Consider the following 23,737-nt stretch of genomic DNA (forward strand, 5'->3'; position numbering starts at 1 on the left):
GGTGGACTATAGAAAGGAAGGCCTGAAAAGCGCTGTCTATACTGAGTGTAAAAATATTTTAAAAGAGGTCCTGATAGTATAAAAAAAAAAAGAAAAAAAATATCCGAAGAAGCCCGAGAGTGCATGCTAATTATCTCAATGCACGTCAGGGGTTTCGATTCGCTGCCAGTGAGTTTTAGGTGTACGTGTAAAAAGCAATCTGTTGTGATCGTTTTCTGCAAAGGATGTTCATCCATGATTCAGTATAGACACCTTTTTTTTTCTTTTGAGTCAAGAACCATATACTATGTATGCGCGAGTTTATTCAGCCAGGATACATGTTTTAGAGACACATATTCGTGAGGATATCCAATCAATTATTTCATAATACACCTTGGCTGTCAGGTAGTGTAAAAAAAATCGCCACTGATAAGAAATACACACGGGGTACTGTGAGGTAAAGTTTTTTATTTTCTTTTACATTGATATCATAGCAATATAACTTTCAGACTCGAGAAATATGATGAAAAGCTCTGAGAAAATCCATCTGAACCTATAATTACGTAGTAAATAATGATAGGATATGATAAATACTGAATGCTAGTGATGAAGCATTGTTTCGTGCCGGTATTACCTGACGTCATTTTATTGCATTATTGCGACAGCAGCAGTAGACATATAAAACAACGAGAAGAAGAAGAACGGTTGATAATGTAGGTGTTCGCTGAAGTTGCTTTGCCGGTGCGCCACGTTGCCCCCTGAAGTGACAAACAGTCCGTCTTCGTTAGTGAGAAAAGAAAAAAGATAATGTCTGAAAAGCAGGTGGATCTCTGAGTTATTTGTTACTTGTTAAAATGGTGATGATAAGACTGTTAGCTCGGTCAACTTACTTGGTCCAAAAAGATATTTCCACGCGAACGTATGCTAAAGCAGCCGCCGCTCTCAGGCGGGTTGGTAGCTCCCAGTCTTGAGTTGATTCTATGTACCGTAGGGCTTTGCGTCATTTTACGTTTTTCGCTTTTTTTATTTTAATATTTTTCCCTAGATAGCCTTAAATAACATCTAAATCCGTTATGAGCAGTGGTTTGGAATGAAATTCGTAAATTTACGTTCTGTTGTCGTAGGCAATGCTATTCTCGATTTACGTCATGCATGACATACGGTACTAGCCTAAAGGTTATCAGTATTCCGGTTGTATGGTAATTGATATGCACGCAAAAGTCTGGCAAGTTTATCCAAGCCAATCCATGGAAATGAAACTTATTTGAAAGCATTTGATGAATATGGTCTGTGGTGAAGCTTTGCCTTGTGCTAGGAAAAGAAACTAGGCTAGGTATAAGGTAAATGACCCAGCGGTGACAGCGGCCACGTCTCGGAACGCGGCTACCTCCCGAAAAACCGCCTTATTATGCCATTATTTCGTAATTTAGGAGAAAACCCTTACTTCGGTCTGCTTCCTGGATAGACCACAACTCTTGACCGATGCTCATGGCAGCGAATTCAAGTACTTTTTCGGGAAGGTGGCCACATTCCGAGATTGGTGGCTGCTACTAGCCTATGTCGCCACTAAGTCATTTACCCTAGGTAGACGAGGGTCAGTTTGTTAGTCTTAGCCTTCTCATTAGGGATTAGGAATGATGTATGTGATGCGAGGTGTGTGCTATATAAATGTTTAATAATTACTCTAGTTTCACATTGCTTGTCGATCCTAACCTTACCCAGTTTGTTGTCTAAGTTACCAAACCTAGCCTAGGTACAGTGGCCTGAAATGTGATCCTTAACGAACCCAATTAGGGTAAACAACTGAGTGGACTGTCCAACTCGCTCACTACCGTGGTTTTGGCCACCCTCCGAAAAAGTACTTTAACACATCCTGACACTGGAGATGGTCATCAGTCATGAGAAGTTAGTGGTGATAACAGGAGCTCAAGACCCCTACTCTCCTTTCGAAGTAAGTATTTTCTCCAAAGTTAGAAATTAAGGCCATATTTTAAGATTTAAACATAGGGTAATGAAAAGTGTGCCCAATGCAGTGCACACTACCCCAAAACGCTTTAGAAGTTTTTACTTACAACTCCAAATATTTTGAAGATTGGCGCCATTTCGATGTTTGCGGAGTCGCTTGTGTCAACACACTTCCCATTTCCTGTGCTAAATCCGCACACCATTTACACCCATAGATGCTGGGGCATTTTCATCACTACAATCGAAAACCCGACCTCTAACCAGTAATTATTTGTACTTATTCAAGGGAACTACGGCATTCTTTGGCGTTTTGCGGCATTTTGCGCTCTTCAATTGTTTATCAGTGTTGTCAATTGGTATGTGTTTACCTTCCAAACGGGGTATAAGACGTATACAAAATTGGGGGAAATAAGTGAAATTGGCGTATTTGTTTGTAGTATATATACATATTTAAGCAATTTTATCATTACTGCATTACTATGACAACTAGAATTCATGGAAACAGCTTGTAAATGCATCGGCATATGTGTGAAGCTCCCCTAGATTGGCAACGATGAGTCATTTTGCCGTCATCTGCTCGTACTTCAGAAATATCTGTAATTTTTCGGGGGTTAATTTGGTTGCAAAAAAGGGATAATACAAATTTAATAAACATTTGTTCCGACACGGCATACAAACCTTCGGTCCTTTTACAATAGGAAGGTACTAGCGGCAGCTGGATAGGTCGTAAGCTTTCGAACAAGGGGTTCGGTAGTTAACTGCTTGTCCGACAGGCGCGCGCGCGCGACTGGTAGGTAAACAAATCACTTTTGCTTTCGGCCTGCTGGCGTGTGGACGTGTATCATCGCTCTCCTGCCCGCTTCATCGTCGTTGCTTTCGCATGATTGTGTTTTTCTTTTTCTATTTATCTAGTGAAACTGAATTTGTTCCGATACGTAATACAAACCCTCGGTCCTTTAACAATAGGAAGTAGCTAGCGGCAGCTGGAACGGTCGTAAGCTTCGAACAAGGGGAGAACGGTAGTTAACTGCTTGTCCGATCGTCGCGCGCCGCGCGACTGGGAGGTAAACAAATCACTTTTGCTTTCGGCCGTGTGTGGGAAGGACGTGTTCGTCCATCGCTCTGCCCGCTTGTCGTTTGCTTCATCTTTGAGTATTTGGTTTTCTCTTTCTGTAATATCAGGAGTGATTGTAAGTACTTTTTTCTCTATTCAATTGATGTGCAATGAGTGAATTAGAGGAGATTGAGATTTCACCGCGCCCTCCAGTCGCCCGTAGAGTGTGTCCCGGCTGGAGGGACGTAAATGTGGGGGGTTCAGGTCTTTTGTGGAGGTGGACCCCCACGAGGTTTTGTTCTCGTTGTCGAGGGCGAGAGTGCTCTCGCAACGAGCCATGTATGGTTTGTATGAATTGGTCCGAGGCGCAGTGGGTGCTGTACGAGGGCAGGAAGAGACTTAGGCCGGCCAAGAAGTTATCGGAAAGTCCAGTGACTCCTTTGGTGACGGACACTTCGTCCTCTTTCCTGCCTCCCGGTCCGCCCCCCCACCCCCACGGTTTGCGCCTTCCCCTGCGGGGGGGGTAGCGGAGTCCTTTTCCTCTCTCGATCCGTCGAGTGTGGAGGGAGGGCGCCGCTACCCCGGACGTACAGTTGTATTCGGGGTCTTCTGTCCGCTCTGGGGGGGGTATTTCGCCCCCAGGCGCGGGAAGCCCCTCCTATTAACCCGACTGTTGCTTCCGCAGGTGTGCCAGCAGCGAAGGACGACTTGGGACGGGTGTGGGAGTCGCTGGGACTGCAGGGAGTGCCCAGCATCCAGGGGTTGCTACAGCGGTTGGCGGGGTCGGCCGTGGTCACTCATGGTGCGGTGACCACCACGACGACCACATTAACTACCCCTGCGTATGAGATGCCACCACATCTTGTATATACGCCTCATATAATGTCGGTGACACCCACGGTGGCAGTACAAAACCAATTGCCGCCGTTCCAAAGAGGACGATGCCACCACCACCTGGATTTTTTCCTTTGCCGACCCCGGACTTCCGCTGCCCCCAAGAGTACCCCCCTGGACCTGCCAGCCAGTGCCACGGATGACGATGACTGTCGACAGGCGCCTGGCTCTCCCCGTAGTACCTGCCGTGCCTGCCGTACCTGTGGCCGCTCCACGACTCTTTCCCTTTCAGGTACACATTACCTTTCAGATGTTCCTGCTGTTCCTGCTGTTCCCGGACCTGTTCCTGCCGTTCCCGCTGCTGGTGTGCTGTAACAGTCTCAGGTCCTTCCGGACAGGTGCAGTCGGGCCCTGTTGCTTCGGCAACTGCCCCGGCTCCCTCCTGGATGGAAGACCTGACGTCTGTCCTGCGGAGCCTGGCGAAGAAGAAGAGGAAAGGAAGAAGGTGTCGTCATCGTCTTCATCGTCTTCTTCGTCGTCTGCTGCCTCTCCTTCCCCTTCGACTTCTAAGGCCAAACACAGAAGAAGAAGAAGGTTGCCTCCTCCCCCCCTAAGAAGACTCCTTCGGGATCTTCTAAGGGCCCGGCTCGCTCAGGCGAGCTGGGGAGCTCTTCTGCTGGTCCTCCTGTTCCTTCGGGTGCGGGGCCCGTCGCTTCTTCTGCAAAGAAGAAGTCGACGGGGACCAGAGGTGCATCAGCCTCGGCTGGTGCGTCCTCACCTGGTGCTAGTGGTTCTGCCGCTAAACCAGGTTCCGTCTCGGCTGCCTTCTCGTCGCGAGAAGCACCGAGTGGACGCTCTTCTAAAGAGGACCGTCCAGTCAAAGTTTCGACGACCGAGCTCGCTCGCCGTCAAGACAGCGGCACGGAGCAGAAGACTGGCGAGAGTCGTGCACACGACTCTCGCCAGGCCAGTGGACGCTCTCGCCGGCAGCGAACCAACCGGCTGCTCGGGCTGACGTGACGGTCACTGACCGGCCACGGGTTGAGGCGAGGAAGGAGTCCCCACGGCCGCCGGTACCAGCCACGGCTGGTACCAGCGGTTTGACGCGCCGAGAGGACGCTGGCCGTCTCGACGCGAAGGAGCCTAGCAGGTCACCCGTCCGCCGCTCCCGATGGGACCCGGGCGGAGAAACCCCAGCAGTGACCAGCGGCAGCTCGCCTGACGCTAGAGAGCGGTCTCGACGTTCTCAGCCGAGCCAATCGCCCCAGGCGAGCGGCGACGCTAGCCTACTGCTAGACCGTCACCGCGGGTTGACGATCGGCAGCACAGCCCTCTAAAACGCACCCGCTGGTCCTGCCAGCGAGCGTGGGGGGAGCGTCAGGTCTGCCTCTCCTATACCTTCAACCTCCTCGGGCTATACCGGGAGGAGCGAGGTACCAAGGAGCGATCACGAGAGGTGCGCCGCTCGTGACCCGGCTATGACGCCGTACGGCTCAGGCACGGTCTTAGGACCGACCAGACCGTACGCGCAAGTAGTTGGAGGCGACCGTCAGGGGTCTGTCGCTGTTCCTCCTTCTGAAGGAGGAGTATCGAGGGGATATGCTCTTGTTGGAGGGACTGGACGGTCCTACTCCACAAGACGCTGTGACGCCCGAGATACAGAGGAACTTCGCGGAAGTCATTAAGCTGATGCTCTGCATAATGGCCTCGCGGAAGGATCGCCGCTACCACCATCGAGCCCACGTCCCGGCTCGAGTCATTTTGGGGTCCCAAGAGGGAGCCCAAAATGATGATGGGGTTGCCACGATCAGAGCTTGCGGACTCAGTCCTGGATCAGGTGGAGAATCTCGTCTCAGGACGGGAGGACTCGCTAAAATCCGGACGGTCCTCTAAGCTGCTTCCTCCTCCTCTACAGCGGCAGAGGCGTTTCTACGTGCCATCAGAAGACCCGATACTGCCGAAAACAGGTTAACCCGGAGTTAGCGAGGCTGACTCCAGGTGTCCCTGCAGCAGCTCCTGTCGGAGAACCTATGGTTCTCGCAGCAGGAGGCACTTGCCCTGGAATCTACCGCTATGGCAGCATTCCAGGCAGTTTCCTGGTTGGGATTTGTGGTCCCTCACAATATCCAAGGTAGCGGCCGGCTCCGGGAGTTCTGCTCTCGAAGACGACGCTTCTTTTAGGAGACTGTGCCAGTCTGGAGGAAGAGCAATCTCTTACCTCGCCCATCAGACTGCTAACCTGTGGGCCAATCTTGGTTTCTTCGGGGCGTAGGGACGCAGTCCTTACCCTAGTGACCAAGGGGCTGGCGTGAGGCGGCACTCGGGCTAAGAAATGGACCTCTTAGGAGTTCCCCAGCTCTCTTTCCTGGAGAGATGGTGGCCGCTGCGGTGGAACGGCGGCGCACTGACGAGAGTGACCGCTTAGTTCACCAGGCAGTCTCGAAGGTTTCTGGGCAACCTCGAGTAACTGCGGCCAAACCAAAGAGCTTGGCTAGCGCTTCCACGGCGGCGAAGACGGTTGCCGTTCCAAACCCCGTGTGAAGACTCCAGTTGTTTCGACTTCTGCGAGAGGAGGCCGCAACCAGCCCTCCTCCCAGCACCCTCCTTTCCCCGAGGAGGTGTTGGGAAGAAGTCGAAACGAGGAGGGAAACGCTAGGGACGGCGTTCCCCTCACCTGCTGCGGAAGGGTGCCGAAGTGGGGGGGTGCCTGGCGAGCCATTGGGCGACTTGGCAGCGCTACGGCGCCGAGAACTGGATAGTAGACGTCCTTCGGGAGGGATATCTACTACCCTTCGAGTCTCGGCCCCCCCTCATCTCCAAACCGGTCCATCTACAGACCTATGTCCGGGGATCAGCAAAGGACAACGCTCTTCGACAGGAGTCAGACCATGCTGGCGAAACGAGCTGTAGAAATCGTGGAGGACCAGTCACCAGGCTTCTACAGCCGCCTCTTCCTAGTGGAGAAGGCATCGGGGGGCTGGCGCCCGGTGATAGACCTCTCTCCCCTGAACCGCTTCGTTCGCACGACGCGGTTCACGATGGAGTCGGCACGCTCAGTGCTCGACTCAATCAGGGGGAACGATTTCATGCTTTCGGTGGACTTGAAGGACGCGTATTTTCAAATACCCATCCATCAGTCCTCCAGAAAGTACCTCCGCTTCATCTTCGACGGGACGGTGTACCAATTCAGGGCACTTTGTTTCGGTCTCTCAACCGCCCACAGGTGTTCACGCGAGTGTTCACTCTGGTGTCGGCTTGGGCCCATTCGAACGGAATACGTCTTCTGAAGGTATCTCGACGATTGGCTGTCCTGGCGAGCTCCCGCTCGCAGTTTTGCTACAGGACAGAGATCGACTCCTCAAGTTTTGTCGCGATCTGGGGATCGTGATAAACTACGAGAAGTCCGATCTCGAACCCAAGCAGAAGATGAAGTACCTGGGTATGCTGATAGATACGGTAGCAGGGCAAGTCTTTCCCGCAGACTTGCGTATCAGCAAATTCAGGGAGGCAGCCCGCCGGTTCCTGTCGCGGCAGGAACAGGCAGCACAGCAATGGCAAGTCGTGATCGGCCATCTGTCGTCACTCGAAGTTAGTCCCTCACGGGCGTCTTCACCTGCGGTCTCTCCAGTGGAGGCTAAGGGAGAGTTGGTCTCAGGCCAAGGATCCTCCTTACTTTCCCGTGGCTATCACGGACAAGGTGAGGCAGGACCTAGCCTGGTGGCTCGACGACAAGAACCTCTTAAGAGGAGTGCCCATACGCACTCCCCCCCCGGAGATGCTTCTGTTCTCAGACGCATCGACCGAGGGATGGGGCGCACACCTGGAGGAGTTGCTGACTGCAGGTGTGTGGGCATCACGAGAAGCACCTTCACATCAATGTCCTGGAACTCAAGGCGGCGTTCACGCTCTCCAAGAGTTTCGGGACCGCTTGGTGGGACACTCAGTGGTGTTGATGTGCGACAACACCACAGTAGTGGCATATGTCAACAAGCAGGGGGGGCTATGTCCTCTTCCGCTCCATCAGTTGACGGTGCAGGTGCACGAGTGGGCCACGGCTCACTCGATAGAGCTGTCAGCACGCTACATTCCAGGCAAGAGGAATGTAGTAGCGGACAAGCTCAGCCGTCGGGATCAGGTGATAGGGACCGAATGGTCTCTACACCAAGATGTGGCGGAAAGGCTCTTCAACCTGTGGGGGCGACCGGTCGTAGACCTGTTCGCCACCCGGCACAACAGGAAGATCCAGGTGTTCTTCTCGGCCGTGCCGGACCCATGGGCAGCTGCAGAGGACGCTCTCCAACACCCCTGGGACAACCTCTTCGCTTACGCCTTTCCTCCCCTTCTGTCTGATTCGGAAAGTGATCAGTCGAGCGCTGGTCACTCCCAATCTCAGAATGATCCTGGTGGCTCCCAAACGGCCTCAAGCCGTTTGGTATCCGGACCTGTGGCTCTTCTTGCAGACGCACCGAAGAGCTACCCAACTGGCACAACCTTCTAGCCAGCCACACGTAGAACGGTACCACCGCGCAGTCCAGTCCCTTCAACTTCACGGCTGGCTGTTATCCACCATCTCTTGCGAACGAGAGGCTTTTCTCGTAGCGCAGCAACAGAGATGGCTGGACACGTCAGACAGTCTCTGGCAGCTGTGTACCAGGGAAGTGGGCCGTCTTCTGTGGTTGGTGTCGTAGACAGGGTTTGTCTCCTCTCAGAGCCACTCTTCAGCAGGTAGCGGATTTCCTCGTGTTTCTTCGCCGAGAGAAGCTCCTCTCAGTACCCACAGTTAAGGGATATAGAGCCGCTCTGGCTCTCGTCCTAAAACTGAGGGGACTGGACATCACGAATTCGTTCGAGATATCCTTGCTAATGAGGAGCTTCGAAAGGTCTTGCCCACCCAGGGAACTCAGGCCCCCTGCGTGGGACGTGACTCTCGTCCTTAGGAGTCTGACTCGAGCACCGTTCGAGCCACTCCGAGAGTCGTCAGACAGGGATCTGACCCTCAAGACCCTCTTCTTGCTGGCCCTGGCATCGGCGAAGAGAGTAGGGGAACTACATGGCCTTTCTTATGATGTTAAAACATACCAGAGGCTGGGGATCTGTGACGCTCGATTTCGTCCCGAACTTCGTAGCTAAGACCTCAGAATCCGTCGATCCCTGACGACAGGTTTTCGAGTCTTTCACGATCCCCTCCCTGCTGGACTTTACAGATAACGATGCGGATGAGATGCTGCTTTGTCCTGTGAGGGCGCTACGGCGCTATCTGAAGAGAACTCGACATCTCAGGCCTGAGTGTCGACGCCTCTTCGTTAGCACTGGGGTCACCAAGAAAGAAGTCTCCAAGAACACGCTTTCTTTCTGGCTACGTGAGGTGATCAGGAGAGCGTAACGAAGCGATGGTAGCGACGACATCCGTACTGCCGTCCGAGAGCCCACGAAGTCAGAGTATCGGACCCTCCTTAGCGTTCCGTAAGAACTTCTCCGTGGCGCAGGTCCTGAAGCAGGTGTCTGGGCCAACCAGACCACCTTCACGTCCTTCTACCTTCGGGATATTGCCCACAAGTCCTTGGATACTTTTTCCTTGGGACCTGTGGTGGCTGCTCAACACGTTGTGTAAGCTTACCCAGCACCCGAGCAGGCAGAACAGCATCGATTCCTGGTATGACTGGGAGAATGAATGCGTGAATGAGAGAGTGACTGGCTTCTCTTCACCATCTTTTTTCTACCTCTACCTGTGGGCAGAGGGATACGGTCGTTACCTTGCTGGATGGAGGAGTCCGATGCAGGTAAGCTATCCAACAGAGCTCCATCCTATCTCTTTAACTAGAGATAGGAGTAAATATCCAACCACTTTCTCCAACAAGGGGGAGAAAGTGGAGGCCAACATGAGACAAACCCATTACTTTACATTTGCTCATGTAAGGAAAAAGTTCTTACAATGCTGGTACGAAGAGATACGCTTGCCTCTCTCTTAGTACTGCGGCCCAGAGGTCTGACCATTGATCCTGCGGTGCACACCCCGATCAATCGGACAGAGCTTGGATCCCTCCCTCGCTCTTACGACCAGGGAGGCATTCCAGGGATGGACGAACACCAGTCTGTTCATCAAAAGACTCAGATTCCACCCACCAAGAAGTGAGTCTTCCTATTGTTAAAGGACCGATGGTTTGTATTACGTATCGGAACAAATGACAATTTGTCGAAAATTGCATTTTTCCTAACTATACAAACCTGAAGTCCTTTAACATAAAGTCCCTCCCTCATGCCACCCCATCACTCTGCGTATTTTGCATGGGCCAAAAGCAAAAGTGATTTGTTTTACCTCCCAGTCGCGCGGCGCGCGACGATCGGACAAGCAGTTAACTACCGTTCTCCCCTTGTTCGAAGCTTACGACCGTTCCAGCTGCCGCTAGCTACTTCCTATTGTTAAAGGACCTCAGGTTTGTATAGTTAGGAAAAATGCAATTTTCGACAAATTGTCATTGTAAGTACAATCATTTCATATTTATTTCCATTGAATTCAATTGTGAATTAAAGGATCTTGGTTTCACCACGCCCTCCGATTACCCGAGTGCCGGGACTGAAGGGCGTAAGTGCGGGAATTCATTTTCCCAGAAATGATCCTCGTATTGTGTATCTCGGTGCCGAGGGCGGGAGCGCTCGCTGGCCGAGCGTATATTTGGGTTGGAAAAACTTATTAAGTATGGAAGTGGAATCGCAAGTACAGTATTCTTTTCATTTTCATATATTATTTTGATTGTAGCAATACTCATTTTGGATCAGTTTCCGAGCTTACCCGGAAATTGATCCTTTCCCCTTTTTATTTTGAATGAAGTGAAATCGCAAGTGCAGTTCTTTTTCATTTTCATTTTTTATTGAGATTGCATTGTTTACTGGGATCAATGTTTCCGCTATTTCCCGGGAATTGATCCTTCCCCTTTTTATTTGTATGAAGTGAAATCGCAAGCGCAAAGTATTCTTTTCATTTTCATATTTTGTTCATGAAACTTACCTGTCAGTATATATATAGCTGTATTTTTCTGAAGTCCGACAGAATTTTAAAAACTTCCGACACACGCTAGTGGTCGGCCAGGTGGTTAGTACCCATTCCCGCCGCTGGGAGGCGGGTATCAGGAACCATTCCCATTTTCTATTCATAATTTTTCTGTCGCTGGTGCTGAAACAAAACCCTGTTTTCAGTACCTCCGTCTTAGGATTTTTGGAAACTTCATTGCCCTAAGTATCCTAATTGTCTTTTGATTTATTTACTTGGATTTGTGGCTAGGCATACGCTATCTTAATTGATTTGAATTTGATTCATTTTTGCATAAAATATCTGAATCTAGTTAGGCTAGTTTCAGACGGGGTTGTCTGCAAAGATAGGTGTGGCTACCGAAAGCTTCGGTAGATCCGCACTTGGTATGTACGAGGGGGTGGGGTGATGGGTCTTGCTTCTTTGTTGAGATTTGTCATGTAAGGAGTGTGAGACTTTTGTCTATTCCGTAAGGAAGACGTATGATTCGTATGTACGCAATTAATCAGTAAACATGTCTAATTCCGTAAGGAGACGTATGATCGTATGTACGCAATTAATCAGTAACAAAAGTCAGGGTAGTGAACCTGCTAACCTCCTGTAGACTTTATTTTGCCTAACCCTGTAGTATGGCCTACGGGCTATGAATATGTCTACGAGAGGTGCTCGCTCTCCTTCATTGCTGGGAAGTGCTACTTCTGTAATTGTTTACTCCTAACCCTGCAGTGTTGCCTTCGGGCCCTAAGCAGTGTCTGTAGAGAATTGCCCTTTCTCTGATACTCTTTCGATTCGTATCTTAGAATCGAAAGTGCTTGCTTTAGAGAGTAAAAGTGAAGTGCAGAAGTGCAGTGATACCCCTGTGTAGTGGAGGGTGCGTCAGATCGGCCTACCTCGTTTCGCATCTAGGCCGGGACCTCTGCTTGACTCCCAGGACCCGGGGAGGGAGCATGTCGAAGCCTAACCTAAAGAGGGTTACAAGGAACCAAACACCGATCTGGCGTGCCTTCGGCAGTTTCTGATGAAAATCCCCAGACTGCCAAAGTGCGTGCGCGTGCACGAATCCTGAAAGATTGCTTCTCGTCCTCCGAAGCGTCCTCCCATGCATTGGGGTTGGAGCTTTCGGAAGGACTCGCGCCTCTAAATAAAGCTTTATAGAAGAGGACGCTTCACGTCCTCATCTCTCTCTCTCGTTATGCGTTTCAGTGAGAAGTAAGAAGGCGAACGTCGCCTGAACTCGTGTCCGTCTTTCCACCGAGAAATACGTAAGAGAAGTCATAGTAGCAGGAAGCTTTTGAGAGCGGACGCCCGGGACGCTCGGATGGACTCCAGGCGCGCGCGGGTGCACGCCAGTGCGCGCCAGTGGACGCCAAGTGCGCGCCAGTGGACCGCCAAGTGCGCGCCATGGGACGCCGAGCGCGCTCCAGTGGACGCCGAGCGTGCACCAGCGCACGCCAGGTGTGTCGCCTGGCTGAACGTTTCTGTTGAACTCTTCAAGCTCTTGTTTCAGATATGGGCCTAAAGAATGTTTATCTCTACCTCCGTATACCTTCTACCTCACCTGGCAAAGAAGGTGAAGTAGGCAGTGCTTCGGAGGAAGTTTAAAGTGAACAGACAACTTTTCTTCTTCGAAACCCAGCAAGACATCGGGTTTCGTGAATTCAGAGGTCTCTGTCATTAATATTGCTTTTCGCATAGGTGGATGGAGTTAAGGAAAGCTCAAGGGAAGATCTCGTTTGCTCATACCGCAACCTTTGCCATTCTGCCAATAAATTTAAGTTGCCACTACCGCAGTCAAGACTTTGCGATAAGGCAGTTACGGGTTATGTAAGGCTCGATGTCCTGCACGTCAGGACTCTCGGCAACGTTCAGTGGGATTCTTGCAAAGGCACTCATCAAAAGGACGCTCTTCAGGAAAGCGCAAGACAGGACTTCCTTTGCCATACTGCCAATAAATTTTAAGCTTTAGCAGGCATTAGTTGTGATACGGGAGAGGAAGCTGGTTGGAGAGTTTCTTCCTCTTCCCAGGATAATTTTGCAAGCTTTTTTAGCCCATCTGAAAAGGGTTTTTCAGATGATAGATTTTGTTAGTTTCTAGTCGGGACTACGCTGCCGAATTGAACATCGTCGTTCTACCTGCCGTAAGCCAGTCTCTTAACGGATTCTTGCCCTTCCTCGTTTGAGACGGGAATCGAAAAAAATTAAATGCTTGACTCCCTGGATACGTTTTGTCAATTCAGTGACTTTCCCCCATTGACAATATACTTTCGTTTTGTCAAGTAAGTGGGTATCCCCTCATTGACAAATATCTCTTTGTCCCGTAAATGGGTTAGTTCTCATTGACAAACATCTCATTAACTTGATATTGCGTAAGCGAATAAGCTCTTATTGACAAGATTCGGAAGAGCTCTCATTCGTCATTCGCAGACTCGTACAAGAAATAGACTTGTAGCCTACGTCAATGAACGGCTTATGTCCAGTAACATAAGAAGCTTGAGCTGACTGCTTCGATTCTCTTAAGTTTTGTTCATGAAACTTGCCTGTCAGATATGTATGTAGCTGTATTTCCGAATTCAGCTATATATATGTCTGCCAGGTAAGTATGAACAAACTTTATTGTGATATAATTTCATATTTTGCCTTGCGTTATTTTACTTCTGGTTGGTTCAAGTCATATACGCTTGCTGTAGTTACCTCTTCGGATGGCAACCGAGAGTCTATTGTCTATTTTAAGGACATTTATCGTTACTCCCTGCAGCCTTCCAGGAGTTTCCGATTTATCTTTTACCGTTGTATGGTAGTGTTCTGACGACACAAACGCATCTATATATTTAGCGTTTTCTGTTTCGCTTAAATATACCAGCTTGAGAGTCTTTCTGCTCAAACAAATAAACAGGACCTATTTCTTCGTAGAATAGGGTAGCTGGCAACCCAGACATAAAGTTAAGAGACGACGTTCGTAAGCTGCTGGCTGCTGCTGTCACGCTGTCTGTCCTCCAGTCCAACCGAGCCAGTAACAGATCGGGCGCTGTCATGCGCGGTAGGTTACGTCTCTCTCTCCTGCGGGATTGACTGACTAACCGTATCTCTGTGCTGGCGGTTACGTCTCTCCTGCGGGATTGACTGACTAACTGTATCTCTGCCCTACAATCACGGACTTTAGCCTAAGATTGAGGGGATTTCTTACGTGAATGAATAAACGTTGCATTCGTTTTGCCTTACTATGTTCAAACAGAGTTATCTCTTAATCCTTTCGGTGCTCGTTACCGCACGGTATAGAACTACGAGTCTACCGGCAACATTGCACTTTTATATGCTCTCCTGCTTAGGCAAAGCGCAGCCTTATTAGGGAAGTAAGCATACTCGGGGAGGGAATGGATGAGCTTGCTGGGGACCATTTCCTTCCTGAAGAAGTTTGTTTCCCCCGAATAGACTGCAATTCAGACCACAGTTTTCTCCTACCGGGAAACTGAAATATTATTCAAGATCTAGGAATTGATTCTGATCTCTCAGTGCGTTTATCACCTGAGGTGATAGAAAGAAGGTGCCGGACATCTGGATAGGGTTTCAGATGTACTTGGATCTTAATCTGAAAGAAGTAAAAGCGATTCGGTAGTCCCTCCAGTCCTCGTACGAGTTTTGGGAACCAGTGGTCCAGATCAACTCTGATATTCCACAGCTCTCTCATATCTTAAGAAGTATCTTCTCGGTCCCTGTTCGAGTTTACGAGAAAGCCTATTATAACAACAGGCGGGTAGAATGTAACGATCCTCTAGAGGGTTCGTTACAGGATTGCAAAAGTCCGTACGAATCGTCTAGATCGACGGCAGCAACTATTGACTTCCGAGTGAATCTTTCTTTAGAAGTAAGTTGAGAGTTGTGGAGACTTTAGGGACGCCCTTTCATTCTTCTCTTCGATATGTTGAGGACGAAGAGGTTTCTTCTTTTCTGCTCCCTTATTCTCGATCCGGGATCGGTACCATTAAACGCCATCCTATGATATTGACGGGGATGGATATTTTTAGTCTCTTTTCCCTTTTTTCAATCTCTTAGGAAATGTAATAAGAGGATTTATGACGTCACAGGGAGCGACAATGACGCTGATCGCCCCCATGTTGGCCTTCAGGATCCTGGATTCACAGAGGTCACATACTTCCTAGTTCACTTTCCAAGGACCTTTCCGAGAGGAGTCGGTCTACTCTAACTCGACAGGATAAAAGATTACCGTTCTTCCATTTCCGTCTGAAGAATGGGATAAGCTGGCAGTCACAACTATTAAAGAATACGCAAATATGTTGTTGACGGCCTTTGGGCTCAGAGATTTGCGTCTGTCAAACAACAAAGCCCTTCACGATCTTTGAGTTCTGTGGAATCTCGAACCTCGTTCATCATCTACTTTTTTGTCTCACCTGTTTTCTCGGAGTCAGACACCTCGTGCGAGATCAGGCGACATATAGTAGCCCTGAGTTTCTTGTTGACGAAGTCGGTTGCGTTTATACACCCCCGATGATTCGTTGTAACATGAGACCAGGTTGGACTGTCAGGCATTCTTCCTTCGGGACTGAATCGCCTTTTTGCTCCTCGCTCCTTTCTCCTGGCACCAGAAGCTCGAGTCAGGAGTTGATTCGCTGACGACGTTGTGGGTTGCGTTGATACACCCCCAAGGTTTGCTTAGATTGATCGCCCAGGCAGTCCAGACACTCATCCTTCAGCGAAGAATAGTGCCTTATGGTCTTCAGGGTACAGCCTTGCTGTCCTTGATTCGTCTGACTGGTCAACTGGTCGGTCACCTGACTTTAGTACAGACGGACTGACTGTGCATGTCCAGATCGAAGCTTTCAATATGGAACTTAGACGTAGTCTGAAGTTCATGATGTCAAAGCATTCGAACCTCTCCTACCTGTTAACTTCTTGCATGTGATCAGGAAGGCCTTCTTCTAACCACCCTAGATACGACAAAGAGGGTTAGTGAGATTTTAGCCATCGTCACAAGTTTTGGCTTTAGAGAACACAAGGCGGTGTGCTCTCTAACCCTTCCGTTGTGGCCTAAGAATGGTAACCCGTTTTTGTCTTGGGCCAGGAGCTTGGAAGCAAGGATGGCACAAGTTAGTGGGCAGGAGCCAGAGAGAGTCCTGTGCCCTGTCGGGTCTCTCAAGTTTTATCTACATAAAACTCAAGAAAGTCGAAGTCATTCGGCGCAATCTGCAGTGTTCCGAAAAAGACCAGACTTGCCCATATCGAAGAACAGCCTGGCTTTAGTGTTAAGGAGTTCTTTCAAAAATGCTCCTTCATTGTGTTTGCACAAAGATTTGAAATCTTTTTATCTGAATGCTCACGAGGTGAGGGCGCGGCCTCGAAGCATTTCAACAGAGCATGGCACTCAGCAACATCCTGAGTACCATGTTTTAGCGAAGCAACTCTGTGTTCACTTCACACTCCTGCGAGATGGTGAAGATGGCATATGAGATCTGCTGCTCGCTAGGGCCATACGTCTGCAGACACAATCTTGGGGGCAAGAAGTACCACTCATCCTATCCTGTAGAAAATGGTTAGGAAGAGCTCTTAATTTAGTTGTTGAGTCGCCGACACGGCGACTTCTTAAACTCTTAAGCCTTAGTTAACACACCTTAACTTTGGCTAGGTTGGTCAGGTGGTGAATATATATATATATATATATATATTTTACTTCTTAGCCCTCATGGTATGGTCAATATGGTCTAGTCACGTCGTGGTCTCGCCCCTGTTGACAGATCATCTGGAGTGCACCAGCTATATAGGTCTCTACCTCGCTGGCAACTCTAGTAGCACAAGCAGACTTACGTGGCAGTAACCACGAAGCCAGCTATGCTAACAGGTGGAACCAAGATGTAATCATCTGCATGCATTTGTTTCCCAAAATCCTTCTATTCTGTCCCTTCCCACCTCCAAAGGTGGGATTCAGCTATATATATATCTGACAAAGGTAAGTTTCATGAACAAATGATATTGTTATGATACAATAAAGTTTTGTTCATACTTACCTGGCAGATATATATAATCAAGTACCCACCCACCTCCATCACCTCAGGGGGACAGTGGAAATAAAAATTATGAATAGAAAATGGGATGGTTCCTGATACCGCTCCCAGCGGCGGGAATGGGTACTAACCACCTGGCCGACCACTGCGTGTGTCGGAAGTTTTTAAAATTCTGTCGGACTTCAGAAAATACAGCTATATATATATCTGCCAGGTAAGTATGAACAAACTTTATTGTATCATAACAATATCATATTTTTTGATTGCATCAATTCATTATGGATCAAGGTTTCCATAAACCTTGATCCATAAAGGTAAGGAATGGATCCTTTTACCCTTGCGCTCGTACCGAGGGCGCAAATGCGCTCGATCCGAGCCCTTATTCATTGTGAAGTGAATCGTAATGCAAGATGCATTTTCATTTTATTCCTTATTATTGATTGCATCAATATTTATTTGGTTTCAAGTTCCGCTCAGTCAGGGAATTGATCCTTATGCCCTTGCATTCGGGCCGATGGCACGATTGCTCTCGGGCTCTTATATTGTTGTTGGGTTACATGGGTACTGTGCGGGTGGGGAACGAGAACCCCCACCCGCTCAGCTCCCACAGATGGGCCCTTCCCCTTGGGGGGGGAGGTTATCGGCGTTCTTCTCCTCGCGCCCGATCCGTCGAGCGCGGGGAGGGCGCTCGGTGCCCGATGTCAATTGTATTAGGGGTCTTCCACTCGTTCGGAGAGGGCTCACCCCCCCGCGCGAGGGGACTTCCCCCCCACTAATCGCTACTACTGTTATTTCCGCAGGTGCTACTGCCACGAGGGTGGACCTTGGTGAGGTATGGGCGTCCTTCCATTTGCAGGGCGTGGCTAGTGTCCCAGGCTGCGGTTCTATGTCTGGGCCTACTGCGGTCACCCATGGAGTGTGACCAACGAAACCAGGGTGACGACGTCCCTCCTCACCTGGTGTACTCGCCTCACGTGGTAACAGTCTTGCCTACAGCCGCTGTGAACGTGCCGTTCGCCGTACCCAGAGGGGGGCGTGCCGCCGCCGCTCGTGGTTTCCGCGCCGCAGCGACCACACTTCCGCTGCCCTAGAGCTCGCCCCTGGACCTGCCGCCAGGTACCAGGATGTTGCTGGCTGCTGCTCCACTTCCTGTGTTTCCGGTGCTACCTGCCGTACCTGCCGATTCTGGTTGTTGACTGTCCATGCAGTTGCTGCGCTGGCTGTCCCTGCCGTTGCTGCGCTGGCTGTCCCTGCCGTTGTGCTGCTGCTGTCCCTACCGATGCTGTGCTGGCTGTGCCTGCTGTTCCTGAGATGCCCATAACCTGCTGATGTCGTCCCGGTTCGTGGTGGTACTACCCCAGACTTTGGTCTGTCTGTACAGGTGCGTCCGGGCCCTGTGGCTTCGGCTACAGCAGCCCCGGCTCCGCCCTGGATAGCAGATCTTACGTCTGTCCTGAGGAAGCTGACGAAGAAGAGGAGGAAGGTGTCGTCGTCGTCGTCTTCATCTTCTTCATCGTCGTCGCTGCCGCCTCTTCCCCTTCGACTTCTAATGGCTTCACACCGAGGAAGAAGAAGGTTGCCTCCTCCCTCCTAAGAAAGTCTCCCTCGGGAGCTTCTCGGGACCCGTCTCACCTCGGTGGGACGGGAGGGTTCCTTCCGCTGGTCTCCTGCTCCTTCGGGAGCGGGGCCCGTCTCTTCTTCCGCAAGGAAGAAGACTACGGGGACCAGAGGGGGTTACCGGCTAACACCGGTACTTCCTCGCCTGGTTGTCAGTGGTTTCTGCCACTGCATCAGGTCCGTCTCGGCCTCTCGTTCGCGGTGGAGGTTACCGAGTGTACGGTCGTCTACCAGAGACCGTGCAGCCAGGAACCAGACCTCTGAGTCCGCTCAGCGTTCAGGTTCACGGCACGGGGCGGAAGACTGTGACAGCCGCTCATGCGACTCTCACCAGACCAGCTCTCACCTCTCGCGGCGAACAGCTGTGGCTACCTGGGGACGTGACGGTCCGACGACCGACCACGGGCTGAGGCTGGAAGAGGTCCTCCCGTTCGACCGGTGCCAGCCACGGCTGGAACCAGCGACGTGACGTGCCGTGAGGACAATCACCGGTCTCACTGTGACAGTGGAGCCTGCAGGTCGCCCTGACCGTCGCTCTCACAGAAAGCGACCGGGGGTACGAGCAACCAGCACCAGCTCTTCTGACACTCGAGATCGGGGCCGCTGTGCTCAGTCCCCAGCCGTTCTCCACGAGCGAGACGGTTTCGACCAGGCCTGCAGCTCGATCGCCAACCACCGCGGGTTGACTGATCGCCTGCAGCCCTCCAAGCCTGCTGGTTCTGGCCAGCGAGCAACGAGGGAGCGTCAGGTCTGCCTCTCCCGTACCTTCAACCTCCTCGGGTTACACCGGGAGGAGCGAGGTATTGAGGAGTGATCGTGAGGGGTGCGCCCCTCATGATCCCACCACGACGCCCTACGTGCCAGGCACGGTTCTTGGACCGGCCAGGACGTATGCGCAAGTGGATGGGGAAAGACCGAGAGGGCTGTCGCTGTTTCCCCTTCTTATGGAGGAAGGTTCTCGGAATATGCTCTTGTTCGAAGGGCTTAACGGTCCCACTCTGCAAGATGCTGTGACTTCCGAGATCCAGAGGAACTTTGCCGAGGGTTACGGCGCTGATTCGTCAGCACAATGACCTCGGGGAAGGATCGCCGCTTCCACCAGCAGAGCCACGTCTCGGCTCGAGTCGTTTTGGGGCCCGAGAGGGAACCCAAATCGACGGTGGGTCTGCCGCGATCGGAGCTTGCCGACTGTGTTGACCAGGTAGTCTCTCGTCTCCGGACAAGAAGGCTCTCTCAGTTCTGGCCGGTCGAACAAGCTACTTCACCTCCTCTACTGCGACAGAGGCGTTTCTACGTGTCTTCGGACACCGTATTTTAAATACCCCTTCGGTCCTCCTGAGGTTTCGACCTCGACGAGGACTGGAATGAGTCGGAGCGGTATCGGCTCTCTCCTGTCAGGTGTCGATCAGCCCCACCCAGACGACGTTCACAGTGGCGGCAGACACTTACCTACAGTATGAGTTCGTAACCCTCCTCGGGAAAACGTTTTCTCCTGACGATACGTTTTCCAGGCTCTGAGAGGCCATCGCCGTAAGGCGATGGCTGCTCCTTTTCTTCTCCAACTGCTAGTTCCGCTGGGAAGGCGAGCCAGTATCCAATTCCTCCCCCATTCCCTCTCTCCTTACGGCTACGAGGGAAAGGGGAGGGATCCTACAGAGTTTCTCTGTAAGATCCCACGTTAGGGGCTGCGCTACCGGGGGTACCTTCGGGTCCTACCTGATGTAAGCCCCCGGTCATTGAGGAGGGATCCTGACCCCTTTCTCGATTTCTACGGGAATCGAGAGGACCACCAGCCGATATCGTTTGACGAATTCGTGGTGGGGGGTTTCGCAGAGTGCTTAGAATTCTACGGAATTTCTAGCGCACTCAAGAGTGTTCGAGTTTTTTACGATCTCCAAACACTTAGGCGAGACCACGGTCCAAAGTGAGCGAGAATCCCCGATAATTGTTACACGATAATCGGGGGGAACCTCGCTTATGCTCGAATTCCTGTAATTTCTAGCATTTGGAAGAAGACTGCTGCTGAAAGAAGAGTATCTCACAGTAGGCGCTTAACCCTGGAATAGAGAAGAACGGACGGGAACTTCCAGTTTGGCTTGAAACTATCGTCTTCGGTATTCTGTTCACCATTGAAGCTTTCCTTTGGGAAGACTTCTCCTTCACTCTCTTGACTAGAGAACGAAGGCGGTCGATCTCCAATCCTTATTCTCATTCCTCGAGGGAAAAGATTTTAGGATGGAGGTCGTGGTACAGAACCTACAAATATACTACGTATATTACCCTCGCGACATGATTCTTTAAACAGTTGAATTGTCCGTGGGGTAGGCGCATACCGTAGTTAACTCTACGGTTTGTGACCGAGACGAATTGTATCTTAATTGAACTGCAACTCGGGGTTGCCTGCAACCTCCCAGCAGTTATCAGTTTCGATTTTAGATACTTGGTATTGTCATGACAACACCAAATCAGCTTTTGTATTTGCCGAATCCGTTTCGGTTAAATATAATTGCTCGAGCGTATTCTTTATGCTCGATGGTTCTAGCCGAACGCATTCCTTCGTGGAATAATGGATTACCTGGCAACTCAGGATGACGAGTCACCGAGAGCTACTGCGTATTGAACTGCCTGATAGCGGCTCAGTATCAGCTAGGTCTCGGAGATGGCACGGTTCGGTTACGTCTCTCTCTCCCCTGGTTGGATGACTACCGAACCGTATCTCTGCCCAACAATCATGGACTTAGGTCTCTGATTAACGGGGATTCTCGCAATAATGAAGGACCATCTACTGCTGTGACGCTCGATTTCATCGCCTTCGACATTGCGAGAATTTTCAACAGAGATATCTCTTGGACTCTTTCATCTTTCTGTTTACCGCACGGTAACAGAAGTCTGTACTAGTCAACCGCTGCATCGCACTGCGATAATGCGAATGATTTTTGCAGACATCTGAGTTTGTCTTCAAAATATCTCGTATTCGTAGGTGTGCAATTTCATTGCTCGCCCCGAATTAACAGATATGTCAGAAGACATCGCCTACTCTCCGACCTGACAGCTCTACTTCCAAATGTTCAGCCCATGAGCACGTTCTTCAGGCAGTAGTTCCCTGTCTTCATTACTGGAAGCGCTCTCCGCTTTTATTGGCAACTACGATCCTCACCGGACAGCAATCAATAGCGGTTAGCGTTCTCAGTCTTTGTAGCACAGGTTCAGAATCTTGAGAATCCTTCTCTCGGTTCAGCTGTGAAGACGTAGGTTGCATTTCTGTACACCTTCGTCTTCAACGTCACATAGTGTTGTTTCTCCTTACCCGAGAATCAACTATACTATGATGATATCTTGCCATCAAGGACCTCGGTCTCTAGAAGGCAATTGACTTTCGCCTGTTGGGCACATGCCTTAAGAGAGTCATCACCTTGCCTTCTGGCATCGGTGACGAACAAATTATTTGTTTAGTCTCTTGGCATAACCTTTTAAGGCGAAGGTCACGTGACTTGCTCGGTGCTTGGACAACTTGCCTCCTACCGAACGCAGTCAGTAGGCAGCTGTCAGAGCGCCCAAGTCTGTTACGAACTTCGCTGTGGACTTAGTTGCGGTTTGTTTCCATAACATCTTTCTTCGTCCTAACGGCTTGTCACAGTACCCATACCATCGACACCCCACCATTGAGTGTCGGTGTCCTATCCACTACCGAGAACAACAACGTCGCGGCAGACGGATAGACCAGTATGGGTACAGGACATCACCGAAGTCGAGAAGAGGGATAGGTCATACGACCATTCCCTTCTTTTCCTCTGAGGTAATTGCATGACTTTTCCTGCGAAGTCAAGCATCCAGGGGATGGGGATTCGTGACGCTCGTATTTCGTACCGAATTCGTAGCGAAGACTCTGAACCCTTCGGTTCCTGACGATCGGTTAGAGTCCTTCACAATCCCCTCCCTAATGGACTTCACCGCCTTCGATGCGAAGGAGATGCTGCTTTGTCCTGTGAAAGCGCGACCGCCGCGCTTTCTGAAGAAACTCGACATCCCAGGCTGAGTGTTGAAGACTCTTCGTCAGCACCAAGATGACCTAGAAGTACACTCCCTCGAGTTACACAAGAACTTCTCCGTGGCGCAGGTACTGAAGGCAGGGGTCTGGTACAACCAGACCACTGGCACCCGTCCTTCTACCTTTTGGATATTGCCCACAGGTCCTTGGATCGTTTTCCTTAGGAACCCGTGGTGGCTGCTCAACACGTTGTCTAGCTAACCCAGACCCTAGCAGGCTGAACAGCATCGAGTCCTGGTGTGACTGTAAGAATAGATAAGTGAATGAGAGAGTGACTGGCTTCTCTTGCCTATCTTTTTCTACCCCTCTACCTGTGGGTAGGGGGATACGGTCATCACCTTGCTGGATAAGGACGAGATGCCGGTGAGCTACTCGACAGAGCCCATCCTATCCCTTTCACTAGGGATGGGAGCGAATATCCACCTTCCTCCTACAAGGGGGGGGAAGTGGATGCCAACAAGAGACAAACCATAACGTTATGTTGCCTCTTGCAAATAGGAACTTGTTCTTGTTTGCTGGTACGCAAGAGATACGCTTGCCTCTCTCGTAGTACTTGGTCCAGAGGTCTGACCATTGATCCTGCGGTGCACACCCCGATCAATCGGACAGAGGCTTGGATCCCTCCCTCGCTCTTACGACCAGGGAGGCATTCCAAGGTGGGGCGAACACCAGTCTGTTCACAAAAGACTCAGATTCCTCCCACCAAGAAGTGAGTCTTCCTATTGTAAAAGGACCGAAGGTTTGTATGCCGTGTCGGAACAAATGACAATTTGTCCAAATTGCATTTTCTAACTATACAAACCTGAGGTCCTTTTACACATAGACCCCACCTCATGCCACCCCTCACTCTGCAGTTTTGCTTGGGCCAAAAGCAAAAGTGATTTGTTTACCTACCACTGCGCGCGCGCGCGCCTGTCGGACAAGCAATTAACTACCGAACCCCTTGTTCGAAAGCTTACGACCTATCCAGCTGCCCGCTCAGTACCTTCCTATTGTAAAAGGACCTCAGGTTTGTATAGTTAGGAAAAATGCAATTTTGGACAAATTGTCATTTTGAAGTAAAGTTAAACTAATTAATGGGTAAAGTAAACAATTAAGGGAATAAAGCTTTGCACCTCATGAAGAGTGTAGTCGTCTGCTGCTCGTAACTGTTTGCGAGTGAGTGCTTAGGAACCAGGAACAGTAATGTGGTTCAAGTG

At 50.4% G+C, this 23,737-nt stretch overlaps 1 protein-coding gene across 6 annotated transcripts in view; it reads left to right on the forward strand.

Annotated features, from left to right (window-relative positions):
* Window positions 1–664: 664 nt before the first annotated feature.
* LOC135217054 (threonine--tRNA ligase, cytoplasmic-like) overlaps window positions 665–23,737 on the forward strand; it is a 166,835-nt gene continuing 143,762 nt past the window's right edge. Inside the window, exon 1 of one of the 6 annotated variants that reach the window (XM_064252686.1) lies at window positions 665–801. In XM_064252686.1, coding sequence (XP_064108756.1) covers window positions 787–801 — 15 coding nt within the window. In that variant the 5' untranslated portion in view covers window positions 665–786. The other 5 variants (XM_064252682.1, XM_064252680.1, XM_064252681.1 and 2 more) reach the window with 5 other exon arrangements.

Source organism: Macrobrachium nipponense, chromosome 7 (genome assembly GCF_015104395.2).
Source record: "Macrobrachium nipponense isolate FS-2020 chromosome 7, ASM1510439v2, whole genome shotgun sequence".
In the NCBI taxonomy this organism is placed as follows: domain Eukaryota; kingdom Metazoa; phylum Arthropoda; class Malacostraca; order Decapoda; family Palaemonidae; genus Macrobrachium; species Macrobrachium nipponense.